This window comes from Heterobasidion irregulare (assembly GCF_000320585.1).
Source record: "Heterobasidion irregulare TC 32-1 unplaced genomic scaffold scaffold_06, whole genome shotgun sequence".
NCBI lineage: Eukaryota > Fungi > Basidiomycota > Agaricomycetes > Russulales > Bondarzewiaceae > Heterobasidion > Heterobasidion irregulare.
The window spans coordinates 267,355-278,935 of record NW_009258202.1 but is presented as its reverse complement, the minus strand read 5'-3'; the positions used below and the strand labels follow the sequence as shown (position 1 = coordinate 278,935).

Here is an 11,581-nt window from a genome sequence, read left to right as displayed (position 1 = left end):
CCCTCTGCGAGCACATATTCCGGTACTATGGGTCCTCCGTGCAGTCAACGTCAAGGGGAATGTCTATGAGAATACCGCGCGGTTCCAGCCGAACTTTACAAAGATGACTGCTCGGGGTGTCTCTGTTTACGTTCATATGTCTTCCATTCTTCCAGGCTCAATTGAATCAACGTACGGCAGGCGTTGTATCACGACTCATCTCGCAGACAAGACTGTAAGTCAGGAACGGACTAACGACTTCTCTTCTCTTCTGCAGCATTTGATAGACGTCAAGCATCGAGATCAAGCCGACGCGAGGACCCGTGATGATAGATTGCAAGCAACAAAACGAACGACTATCCGATTCAAACGGAAAAGCAAAGATTGACAGAACCCAATCACGGTCTCAAAGCGATTTATCTGCACATGACGCGCCCGCCTACCCTATTGCGAACCCGACAGGGTGTACTGGCGCGTCTTTGTCTGTTCCCCGTTCAGAGACCAAGGTTGATGGGCGAGCAGCCAACAGTGACTAGGCCATTCTAAGGAGCGAACGGCCGCTCGTCAGCAGCGTACACGGGGCGCCGACCATCGAAAAGGGCGTAAGCACTCACGAAAGTGTTACCAGTGCAGCAGACAGGCTGCTGGACGCAGTTGGCGCCAGAGCCGACGCCGATGACGGTGATTGGGGTGCACTGGATGCCGATGGGGATGTCAATGCCCCCAAGAACCACGCCGAGCAGGCCGAGGAGGAGAGACGTGACGGGGTCGCTGGACTGCAGTTCCAAACGACATTTTCGGTAAGACTAGGATCGATGCGGATACGGCGCTGGTACTGACCGACTGGACGCTGTTGCAGCACTGCAGGGTGCCGGTGTTGCACTGGCCGTCACGAGCGATGAGCGACTCGGAGGACGGAGTGGGGGTGGACGAAACCATCAGCGCGAGGCCGAGGAAGAAGAAGACGAAGAGGGTGGAGATGCGGGCGAACATGATGAGTCGAGCGAAGAGATAGCTGGTGAGTGAACGAGGGAAGTATAGCACTTAGGAGCTGGGGAATCTTGCAGGATTTCTGAAGGGATTTTATACCAGATTTCGAGTTACGAAACCGGAGCGGTGCTTCTCAATCCTCGGCGCCGACTCGACGCCTGTGCCTGCACGAAGACATTCATCGATCCCTTGTTATGCCCGCCGTCACGGGATACAAACCAAGAACCCAAGGACGCGTCGCGCGCACCATGCTCCCTTTCATCATTTCCGCGGCTGCGCGGGTCCCGTTATGCCTGTACAAGAGGACGCGTCGGTGTTTCAAGGAACGCGGCCATGGAACGGTGGATCGGCTAACTAGACCAATGGTTCGATGCAATACGTATTTGTAGGGGTAAGTGGTTCTCCGAAAACATTTTCAGCACGATACATATATACTCCGCCACGACGAGAGACTAGTTGTGGACCCTTCTGACTTTTCCGTTTGTTTGAAGCGTTGTTGTTGCTGACATTGGGATGTCAAGTCGGGCACATGACCAGTTGAGGCGGGAGACAATGACATCACCGCTCGCGCACGACGTCATTGCACGCCCGCCAGCCCACGCCTGAAAAGCACGGTGCCCAGCCCTCGCTATACCTTTCACACACGCTCTCGTGCCCACAACAACAGCGAACAACAGATTTTGCTCATCACCACCACCAGTATTCCAAAGTGCGTGCCGCAGGTTGACTACACAACACAACACAAACAACAACCAAATACAGTCGACTTGTCCTCGGTATCATGAACCGCACGTCGCTCACCCTTGCCTGCCTCGCCCGACGTGCCCGAGGAATCCCCACGGTGACGACCACGCCCGCCTTTGCGCTCGCACGGACCATCTCTTCCACCACTAGGCGCTGCGTCGTCGCCCCCGACCCCACCAAACCCAGCACCAACCAGCCCGAGCTACCGCGCAAAGGCGGGAATAGTACGCTGTTGTACCTCGTTGGGGGACTTGGCCTCGCCGGCGGTGTGTGGTACTACTATACCCAGGCAGAGGATGCGCGGCTCGACCGTCAGAGGGCAGAGTTCGCGGTGCACGAGCGTGTACGGAAGCTGCAGGAGAGGATAGAAGGTCAGGCGCAGGTGGTCAGGGACAAGACGGAAGTTGCTAGGGGAAGGGTTGAGGGCGCGGTGAAGGACGCGCAGGGGAAGTATGAAGAGGTCAGAGATGCAGGCAAAGAGAAGCTGAGGGATGCGAGGGACAGAGTCGATGGGGCCGTGGAGGACGGGCGGGGCAGGGTGGAAGATGGCAGAAAGGAGGTGGAAAGAAGGGTAGGCGAGGCGAAGGACAGCGCGCGTGAGTGAAAACCAATCTCGCGCCATTATACAACACCTTCACCGATCTGATCGAAATCTCCATATACCTCACTTCATGGTCAACAGAAAATAAAGCAGACGACGCAAAGCGCGGCTGGTTCAGCTGGCTTGGATGGGGCAAGCAAGCTGCGCAGGACGTGGTGGATGATTTGAAGCGGCGAGCAGGTGAGACGGAGGACGCGTTTGTGAAGCGGCTCGAGGAGGCAAAACGGCGGGCCGCAGAAAAGGGCGAGGACGTGCGCCGCAAGGCCAACGAGACCGAGGAGGACTTCAGACGTCGGATCGAGAACGCGCTCAGACGGCCATGAGCGACGCCTTGGTCCCGTGCATCTCGGAAAGGTCAGGAGGTTATCACGAAGCTTGAGCTGGGATGTCTTCCATGTGGGAAACCACTCAAGTACATACATGCGCCGATGGCTTGGGATGTGAAGGATGCCACCTGTACTCAAATTGGTTGTATTGTATTCCGCCTGTCAGGGCTTCAGCTCGCTCTCGTTCAAGTGCGATGGCTGTCCATCTCGCTGTCCTGCAAAGTAGATTTGATCGAGGCTGCCAAGATATGTGCAATAATGGACCGAGCCAGTGTGTCTGCCCCCCACTCACTACAACACTTTTTGCAGTGAATAGAGCGTGCACATTATCACATGCTTTATTGCAATCTAGGGACGACGCGGATCGCGATCGCTGAGAGCTATGAACGAGCTTCGCGGGCGGCCCTTCCCGCTGTGTGTACATCTGCTTCCGCCGCCCACCAATCGCCACCTCAAGTCCGACAGAGATTGGAAGCGCGTCCATCAGTGTTCCCGCTTGTCCAATGACCCTGTGCTAGTGGGGCAAAACATCCTTGGCACGGATGTACAGCGTGAGAATGTAAAACCAGAGACGTCGGGAATTTGAATGATAGGAGATTCAATTTTGGCCCGGGTCGAGCCAACGTAATTTCCGCGGCTACGAGGCAGGTGAGCGGGTCGTAAAATGAGGCTGGAAAATCACAGCAAAACCGATACTCATCGGTTCGAGTCGAACCGACAGATGATGGGCACGTGATACGCCGTCGAGGACTGGCTATGGCAGATGCGGCGTTCTGCGGCATCCGACGCTCATACCAAGTCTAGCAGCGCACTGGCGCTCGACGGTGGCACGAGAGTGCGACGCAACGTCAATGGGACATGGTTTTGTGACGAGGAGTTAGCCAAAGCTTGTGTCCGATGGGAGCCTCTTGCTGATCCACAGGCGTCGACTGGCGGTGCTCTATGCTTGGAACCTCGAGCTTGAAAAATATAAAGCCTCGTCAGAAGGGTGCAGGATCCTCCAGTTCATAGCTCTCAGTTGCTTGAATTACCTCGCTCACTCTTTAGCACTCTCTTCGCTCGACTTTCCGTCGTCAAACACATTCGCTTAACATGTTCGCCCGCATCTCCAGCATCTCCGCCGTCTTCTTCCTCGGCTTCGCGCTGATGGTCTCCGCTACCCCCACCCCGTCCCCGGAGATGCTCGCCGCTCGCGGTGGCCAGTGCAACACTGGCCCCCTGCAGTGCTGCAACTCTGTCCAGCAGGTGCGTGTTCAACAGTGCTCTCGAACTGCCTAGCCTGAATACCGCAAATTGACATGTTTTTCGGAATTATTGCTTCTCTGCTGACAGGCCGACGCTCCCGGGGCTGCACAGCTCTTGAAGACACTTGGTGTCGTCGTCCAAGGCACGACCACCATGGTTGGCATCAATTGCAGCCCGATCCCCATCCTCGGTGCGGCCACGGGCACCAAATGCACCCAACAGCCTGTCTGCTGCGAAAACAACAACTACGTGAGTGCTTGCATCGGTGCCGATCGATATTCCGGTACCACGACTGAACCTGGCTGCCCTCTTTCTCGGACAGAACGGCTTGGTCAACATCGGCTGCTCGCCCATCAACGGCGACCTCTGAGTGGGGTGGGAGCGAAGACGCGCTTGCCCATCTCTGCCGGGATCGCAGTAGGGGAGGGCGAGTTTACGTTACCGCACGCGTTGCAGGCGAAGGGGTCGATTCAGGAAGACTTTGGACACTGTCGATTACTCTTGTTCTGTTGGAGTTGGATAGTCATACGTTTCTGTGCTTTGCATATAATCACAATTGATAATTATGTTGTATTCGTCGCATGCATCCGTAATCCGAGATAGATCTAATAAATAAGGGCGAGATCGAGGACGTGCTCATTAGTTAGTCAATTGTTTGCGAGTATCGTGAGATGTCACCTTTCGCGCGAGTGATGCTCTGAAGAGACTGTGGGATCCATGTCCAAGTGAGGCATCATTGGGTCTTCAGCTGATCACCACAACAGATTCACTTGAATGAAACTGATCACCACGACAGATTCACTTGAATGACAGGCTGCGAGCGATCTCTTACCGCCCCATTTTGCACGCACGAACATGTTACAGAAGAAACCGGCGGCACAAGATAAGAAAACCTACATGCTAAACTTGTACAACGTCTATTCATACAGGGAAGCAACGCGACTTTACCGAGAAATTGTGACATATGTGGCCAACGAGCCGTACATTCCAACGCAAAATTGTTGGGAATGCAGCTAAGATGCCAATGTCTCAGGCTGCATTCTCATTGCGCCTGTTGAATTCGAATGGACCGCCATACGAGTCTTCCATGTGGGCGTAGACGTCCTGAGATGTGTCGAACACGGCCAGACATTTCCAGCAGAGGTGCCTTCCGCAGCTACCGCCGCACATCAAACCAAGAAGTATCAGCGAGTTGTACGTCTGCTCGAATCCAAACGGCATTTCGAGCAAAAACGGAGTGGAATGGAATGGTATAAGGTGGAAGAAGGTAAAAGGGACGTACCGGCACTCGATATGGTTGCAGCCATCGATGCGCTCTATCGGAATGCCACACGCTGGACAGTGTTTAACTCCATTTGTGTCCGCCCACACGGAGAATAAACGGTCGTTCTCTCTATCCCGTGCGCCTGCAAGCTCGCTACAGCTGAGCCCTTCATGTGCCTCATCATGGCACGCCGTGCAAACCGTCGCGAAGCAGGACGGGCACTCGGCAAACGCCGCGGCGCTATTGGTGCCCTTTGGGGTTGCGCGGTAAATCTGGGTGCAGTCCGGCGTCTTGCAGTACTTCAGCTCATCGGCGTGGCGGTCAAGGTGATTGAGAAACGACGCGCGGAGGAGGGCATCGAACGCGTGATATGCGCGCACGAAGCGGCGGATGACGGGAATCGGGATGGGCGAGCGGCACTGCGTGGCATCGCCCATGCAGACAAGGGGGAAGGCTGAGCGCGATTGTGCAGTCGTGAGGTAGTGCCGCAGGCAGCTTATGCAGTAGGCGTGCCCGCAAGGGAGGCGTTCGGGATGCACAGGCATTTCTGAGCACACAGGGCATGGCTGGGTGTCGCACAAATTGCCCGCTGTCGCGCTCGACGATGAATGGGCCAGCGACTCCGCGATCAGGCCAGTGAGCACGTGGCGAGCGTCGTCTCCGCCGCGGAGTATTATCGTGGGGGGTTTCGTCGAGGTATCGAGGTTGGCCATGCCCTCGCCGAGAGTCTCGTTCAAGACTCCCATTCCCTTCTTCATGAAGAAACTGACAGATTTGCGTTTCAATGTGACAACCAATCCGAGTGTCGCGAGGCGCTCCACTTCGTGCGCAACGAGATACGTCGCTTCCTTGACTGCAGCATCGTCGCCGCACATGCGGATCGTTTTCGATCTGACATCAACAACGACGAATGCATGGGTGCGCGCGAAGACATCCTGGAAGAAGCGATGCGCCTCGGGTGTGGCGAAAGCAGGATGCCAGAAAGCGAGTGGGGTGCCTTCCGCCAGTGACTGGACACGGACGAGAAGGGCGCCTACGGCGCGCTTGTCATTACCCATAACATGCATGAGCACATGCACAGCCCCTTCGTCGCCTAGTACACGCACGGATGCTGCAGCATTGTTCACCGTGTTATCAACGAGTGCATTCCACATGCGATGTTGGGCATCGTACTGCTGTGCCAGCACCTTTCGACTGTAGGTGAACATGCGATCGGACCCTGAGACCTCGCGCTTAGACATAGTGCTAGCTAAATTAGCATTCGAGTGAGCAACTTCAATGGAAGATTCCCTAGAGTCGATCTTCTCGACGGCAGCATTCAAATGTGTGAAATGCTGCGGGGAACCAAGGCGGGACTCAAAGCCGGTAACGATGAGTTGCACGCTCAGACCTGGCCCAAATGTGACTGTTGTGGAGCCCAGCATGACGCGTTCAAGGGTCGAATTAGTGTTTCTGTCTTCATCGGCACCCATGGTTGCAGATTTGGATGCAAAACCAGCAAGGTAAGAGGGCTTGCATTCGATGCGAAGAAAGGATCGATGCGGATGAGGGCGGCCATAAAGCACAACATCATGGTCCTACGCCTATGGGATTAGTCGTCGATGTTGAAATCAAAATCAAAGGGCATACTGACATCTACATCGGCGTGATATAGTGCGTTGTCTGTGATCCAAACGTCGGTCGTATTTGGGTCGTACGCGATGCCAGGTATATCGAGATCAGATTGTGGGGTGGGATGGAGGAGATCCTGCCGAGAAGATGTGTGAAGAAGGGTGGGGTAGGCTGAGACTATTTGGCTCACGACAGCCGGAGGTGGCTGATTTCTAGCTTGTTGCTGTTGGCCGTTTTAAGTCTACCTTGTTAGAACTAGAGAAAAATATAGCACGTACTGGACGCCACATGCGAAAATGCAGACCTTGAGAGACCTTGAGACGACCAGTGAGAAGATGCATTGATGCTCACGGATCGTGAACGTACGGACTAGGCAGATATTTCTAGCAATGTTAGAGAACGGCAAATGTGGTGTTGTGTAGGTGAGAGGGATTTGCACCTCGAGGTGTGAAGGAGGGAATATGGTATGGATCCTAGTGCACCGCAATGAGGCTGTGGAGGCAAAGGGGTGCAGCATGCACCCCTTCAAATATGGATAGGTACTGTAGTGTCCACAGCCACCAGACGAACCTGCGAATTCAAAGACACCAGTAACTTAATTTCCATGTGAATAGTATAGGAGAGACAGCGAAAGTACAACGTACTTTGATATATAGCTAGGGTGGGTGGTGCGAGTGTATTTGCAAATGGTGAGGGGTGGTCCAAATTCAGCAGCGAGGCAAGACACCCCCATTTCGAGTCAACTCGTGTCCTCCTTGCGGTTCATAGCTTCAAAGCGCGCAGGCCGGTGCGATGCACAGCTCTTAAATCTGTGTTCTCTCTTCACAACATCACATGACGGTGAACGATCACATAGAACATGTTCTGTAGAACATCGATTGGACTATGGCTGCGCTGTGGACGGCGGTTCTGCGTCTTTTCGCATGCCTTTTACATAAATGACCTGTAGGCTCTGAAAAGTGAGAAAGTGATGAATAGACGATGCATGATATGGACGGCGGTTTTGTGTCCTTTCGCACATCTGCTACCTAGGTGACCTGTAAACTTTGAGAAGTGAGGAAGGCATAGATAGAATAGACAGTTCATTAGCGTATATCTACCAATCAAATTTGAGACCGTCCTGCATGCTGTACAGCACCTAAGTTGGTCAGGACTGAATATGGAAGGAAAGCACTGGTACGGAGAAATATCGTGAAAACAAGCACTGATTGGGCTCCCATGCTTCGACATGTCTATAACGTACACCTAAAAGTGTTAATGTTTCTATGCCTCCAGAATTACGAGCTCCAGAGGTATTCTTGCAAGGCTGGGGAGGTTAGGCGGTGTAGAATAGACGTTGTAACTGCAAGATTATCGGGCCGGCAGCATTTTGTCCACCGTGATGGACGTACCGTAATCGGGTCATGGCACCGCCAGTCCAGTGCTGAGCGCGACACAGCACACAGGATGGATGTAGCACACTGCAATCCGATCACTGAGTTAACAACGAATGACGGTGGTCATAACATAACAATCGCACTTCAGAGCAGATAGAAGGTTGTAAGCTATATATAGTTGTCACCTCGTATCTCTCCACCTTCAGATATAATTAAATCAGACAAATTAGACATACCGTGAGTCTCCTTGTGTCGATACAGTATGTACCCACACCAATAAATAACATAGAGAGACTGGGGACAGAGATAAGAGAGAAGAACATTTCGATTTTGAGGAAAGCACAAGGCCTAGAAGTTAGGCAAGTCTGGCGAGCGAGGAATGCCGGGCGTTGAGGATACCATGTCCTCCCCTGTCATAGGCTGTTAGTCCTGCCCAAGGACATAAAGTTCATTCCAGCTCACCAATGTCCGACTTTTCCCCGCCAGTTTTCTCCGCACTGATGAACATCGGCACGCTAGCATTCGCATCACTCGGTACGCCGCGCGTTGAGCTGAGGTCGACCGTGCCGCCAGTTCCGGTGGTCGATCGCGCGGCGAGAGAACGCACAGCAAAATGCATCGAGCGGTTTCCCGTCGTCGTGTGTGTGGCTGCGCCATGGGGAGCATGGCCGTGGAACGGCAGGCCGTCCGCAATCTCCTCGCTACGTGCCCACGAGCCGGCCCAGATACTGGCGAAGACGACAAGAATGACGGAGATGTTGGTGTTGACGAGCACGATGTCGTTCGTCACTTCTTGGTCCGTTTCTCTGTACAAAGTAATGATCTGAATAAGAGAAAAGAGGGCGGGGACGACGAAGTTGGTGGTGGCGATGTAGAAAAGAACTTTGAGTCGATAGCCGAAGGAGACTAATTGTGTGTTATAACCGGCATGAGCAAAGGTCAGGTAGTATAAGGAGGGTAAGACTTGCCTTTGGAGTTGCCTCCATCACTGTCAACTTGCCCGCGGTCCTTCCTGTGCAGCCATATCTTGTAGAGGAATAGCGACGACGCGTAACTACATCGACCAAAAGCTGTTCAGTAACTCCGCCGCACGTCGAATATTATGTATCTTGCCGTACTCACCTTACGTCAATCAGCTGTCCAAACCACTCGATCTTGATGTAAGGGGCATGTGCCCATTTTTGTAGAATCGTCGCCTCCGCGTTTGGACCGGAGCTCAGCGCGACGAGTGTTTTGCTCAGCAGGACAAGGTTGATGAACCGGCCGACCTTGAGCAGGACCGGAAGCGTAATGATCAATACGAAGCGCCGTGTGCCAACTAAGTCGCGTGGGTAGACGGAGACCAGTCGGATGAGGAGGATCACGTCGATGAGCAGTGATTGGATGATGCCCATGATACTGATCGACAGGTTGAATGGGTACGGGAAGTTTGACAGAGGGTCCAGGGTGAGCCGAACCTGTTGTTCCGATCAGTACGCAAAACGGGCAATACAACTTGCCAAACTCCGGACATTGAACTTACACCGCGATAGTCAAGCATAATCCCGACTGCGATAGCCAAGCAGATATTGAAAATGTTGAGGAGGAACACGGGCTGGCGACGTGTGTTTGTGGTAGAAAAGAACAAGAGTCCACACACAAGCGGCACAAAGAGGACCAAGAACGAGTGACCGATCAGTACGCTGTGTAATACCGGCGATATTACAGCGATGTAATTGAGACCAGGAGGTGGAGGTGGGGGAGCTGCTGCCATAGTTTATGATCGTGCCGATGCCGGTGCTGGGGTGGGGGCGAGGGGTGCGAGCTCCTGAGGACTGACCTCGCGAGGTCGGTCGACTTTAAATCCAACCTGATTGTATTGCTGTACTGCGATTGGTGCATTTAGAGACACCCAACCACAATTTGTCGTAAAGGTACACAATTGTAATGAAGCCCTCGAAATGGATGGATGGCAGGCCATGGTTGATGATCAATCTACACGATAGACAGCCTGGGATCTCCACGAAGTCCGGTGAGGGCAGGTCACAACTGCAGAAGGGAAATAGCGCGGGCTCAGCTCTCACCTGCAAAGTCGGACTCAACTTGGCGATGACAATGCTGCCGTATTCGTACTCAGTTGCCAGCCACTTTGGCGCAGGCGATGCGGGATTAAGATTGATGATCAAATATAGGTCTCGATATCAAAGAAGGCGAAGCAGCAACTCACCAAAGAGGATAAAGCGACGATTACCTTGCGAAGTTGAGCCATTTGTAGGCGTGCCTATTGATCCTTTCACAACGGTTGAGTTGCTTCAGGAACACATGATCCTTGCAACACAGAAAGTTGATATCAATCCAACAAGAGGTCGATGATCTGTATGGACACTGCCTCAGTAAGGGGCACAGAAGCGGATGAATATGATATGTTCAAAAGAACAACGTGATGAGCATGAGAATGTGTACAGCATTGCCTGAGCATCAAGAGATACTCATTCATTAACATATAATTTTCACGAGACAGAGAAGCTCAGGGACGGATGCACAGAAGAGCACGTCGTGCATCTGTCAGATGACGGCGGTGTCAAAGGCAGATGCCACAGTGATCAAGCGCAGAATATGTAGCCATGCGGGCCGCGGAGGTGTGGGATTCAGCTATTATTGTTTGCATTGTGTATTGAACACTCACAGCACCGCAACACAAAACCGCACTAAGGGGAGGTGTGCTCACTGCTCAAGTGATTGATTGTCGATCCGGGAAACAGGTGAAGACTGAAGATCAGCCGTCATCACTTGATTGCGAGGGCAGGCGTGTGGACAGGAAGATTAAAAACGTGTAGATATACTTGAACATATCAGATGTAAAAGCCAAGCGTGTTCGAGATATGCCTCGTGCTGAGATTAATATATGGGGTTTTGGAAAATTAGACGACAAGTGACGAGAAGGTATGGGTGAGGGAGCCTGGAGAATTATCGGTCCGGTGACAGCGTGGCCATCAGTGCTGATTGCCACGTGTTTGCCACGTGGCCTTGTGTGGCACAAGCACGCTTGCATTACAGCGACTTTGACTAGTCTTTGACTGCCACAATTCGTTGATCTATTTCGGGGGGGAGGTCACTGCACATGGGTACTGCGCATTCGGGAACCCAGACTTCAGAATGAAAGCAGCGATCCTCTTATTCGCATCGGACTGCGCACCGCGGTCAGTACTTCAATCATCAATCAACTTCTGCCTCAGCGTGTTCGAGGATAATCGCCTCGTGCAGTCACGATGTCTAGACCAAGGTAAGGGTTTTCCTTGCTCGTCGAGTCCGCAGCCGACTCATGAACTGGGGCCTTTGAATGCCGAACAAAGTCAGAATTTGGTAGACGAACAGTTCGTGTCGTCGTGTGTTGTCTAGCATGTGAGACTTTGCTGCGTCGAGCCTCGCGTCATTGATATCAATGTTAACTGCGGACTCGCAAATT

At 53.1% G+C, this 11,581-nt stretch overlaps 6 protein-coding genes across 6 annotated transcripts; 2 read left to right on the top strand and 4 right to left on the bottom strand.

Annotated features, from left to right (window-relative positions):
- Positions 1 to 310: 310 nt before the first annotated feature.
- On the bottom strand, positions 311 to 1,007 carry HETIRDRAFT_33224 (hydrophobin-like protein). The gene is made up of 3 exons (XM_009548596.1): positions 820 to 1,007; positions 594 to 755; positions 311 to 521 (listed from the first exon to the last, which is right to left on the bottom strand). The coding sequence occupies exons 1-3, from the start codon at positions 970 to 972 to the stop codon at positions 474 to 476; spliced, it is 363 nt and encodes a 120-aa protein (XP_009546891.1). The 5' UTR covers positions 973 to 1,007; the 3' UTR covers positions 311 to 473.
- Positions 1,008 to 1,654: 647 nt separating this feature from the next.
- Positions 1,655 to 2,322, top strand: HETIRDRAFT_440292 (uncharacterized protein). The gene has a single exon (XM_009548795.1). The coding sequence runs from the start codon at positions 1,751 to 1,753 to the stop codon at positions 2,315 to 2,317; it is 567 nt and encodes a 188-aa protein (XP_009547090.1). The 5' UTR covers positions 1,655 to 1,750; the 3' UTR covers positions 2,318 to 2,322.
- Positions 2,323 to 3,732: 1,410 nt separating this feature from the next.
- On the top strand, positions 3,733 to 4,255 carry HETIRDRAFT_46054 (hydrophobin-like protein; the record flags this gene model as incomplete). Its single annotated transcript, XM_009548643.1, has 3 exons — positions 3,733 to 3,885; positions 3,973 to 4,134; positions 4,208 to 4,255. The coding sequence occupies 3 exons, from the start codon at positions 3,733 to 3,735 to the stop codon at positions 4,253 to 4,255; spliced, it is 363 nt and encodes a 120-aa protein (XP_009546938.1).
- Positions 4,256 to 4,914: 659 nt separating this feature from the next.
- On the bottom strand, positions 4,915 to 6,303 carry HETIRDRAFT_45751 (uncharacterized protein; the record flags this gene model as incomplete). Its single annotated transcript, XM_009548635.1, has 2 exons — positions 4,915 to 5,041; positions 5,168 to 6,303. 2 exons carry the CDS (start codon positions 6,301 to 6,303, stop codon positions 4,915 to 4,917), a joined length of 1,263 nt encoding a protein of 420 aa, XP_009546930.1.
- Positions 6,304 to 8,228: 1,925 nt separating this feature from the next.
- On the bottom strand, positions 8,229 to 8,776 carry HETIRDRAFT_434497 (uncharacterized protein). Its single transcript, XM_009548794.1, has 2 exons — positions 8,599 to 8,776; positions 8,229 to 8,546 (listed from the first exon to the last, which is right to left on the bottom strand). The coding sequence occupies exons 1-2, from the start codon at positions 8,662 to 8,664 to the stop codon at positions 8,349 to 8,351; spliced, it is 264 nt and encodes an 87-aa protein (XP_009547089.1). The 5' UTR covers positions 8,665 to 8,776; the 3' UTR covers positions 8,229 to 8,348.
- A 414-nt stretch (positions 8,777 to 9,190) lies between these two features.
- On the bottom strand, positions 9,191 to 9,889 carry HETIRDRAFT_418348 (uncharacterized protein; the record flags this gene model as incomplete). Its single annotated transcript, XM_009548793.1, has 3 exons — positions 9,191 to 9,206; positions 9,259 to 9,593; positions 9,659 to 9,889. 3 exons carry the CDS (start codon positions 9,887 to 9,889, stop codon positions 9,191 to 9,193), a joined length of 582 nt encoding a protein of 193 aa, XP_009547088.1.
- Positions 9,890 to 11,581: the final 1,692 nt, after the last annotated feature.

Excerpts from the sequence above, each read along its gene's own strand:
- HETIRDRAFT_440292 (XM_009548795.1), top strand. The coding sequence starts at position 1,751 with ATGAACCGCACGTCGCTCACCCTTGCCTGCCTCGCCCGACGTGCCCGA.
- HETIRDRAFT_434497 (XM_009548794.1), bottom strand. The coding sequence starts at position 8,664 with ATGCGAATGCTAGCGTGCCGATGTTCATCAGTGCGGAGAAAACTGGCG. Across the intron at positions 8,547-8,598 it reads CGGGGAAAAGTCGGACATTG|GGGAGGACATGGTATCCTCA; the intron begins GTGAGCTGGAAT and ends AGCCTATGACAG.
- HETIRDRAFT_33224 (XM_009548596.1), bottom strand. The coding sequence starts at position 972 with ATGTTCGCCCGCATCTCCACCCTCTTCGTCTTCTTCTTCCTCGGCCTC. Across the intron at positions 756-819 it reads GCTGCAACAGCGTCCAGTCG|TCCAGCGACCCCGTCACGTC; the intron begins GTCAGTACCAGC and ends TTGGAACTGCAG. Across the intron at positions 522-593 it reads GCTGCACTGGTAACACTTTC|AATGGCCTAGTCACTGTTGG; the intron begins GTGAGTGCTTAC and ends TTCGCTCCTTAG.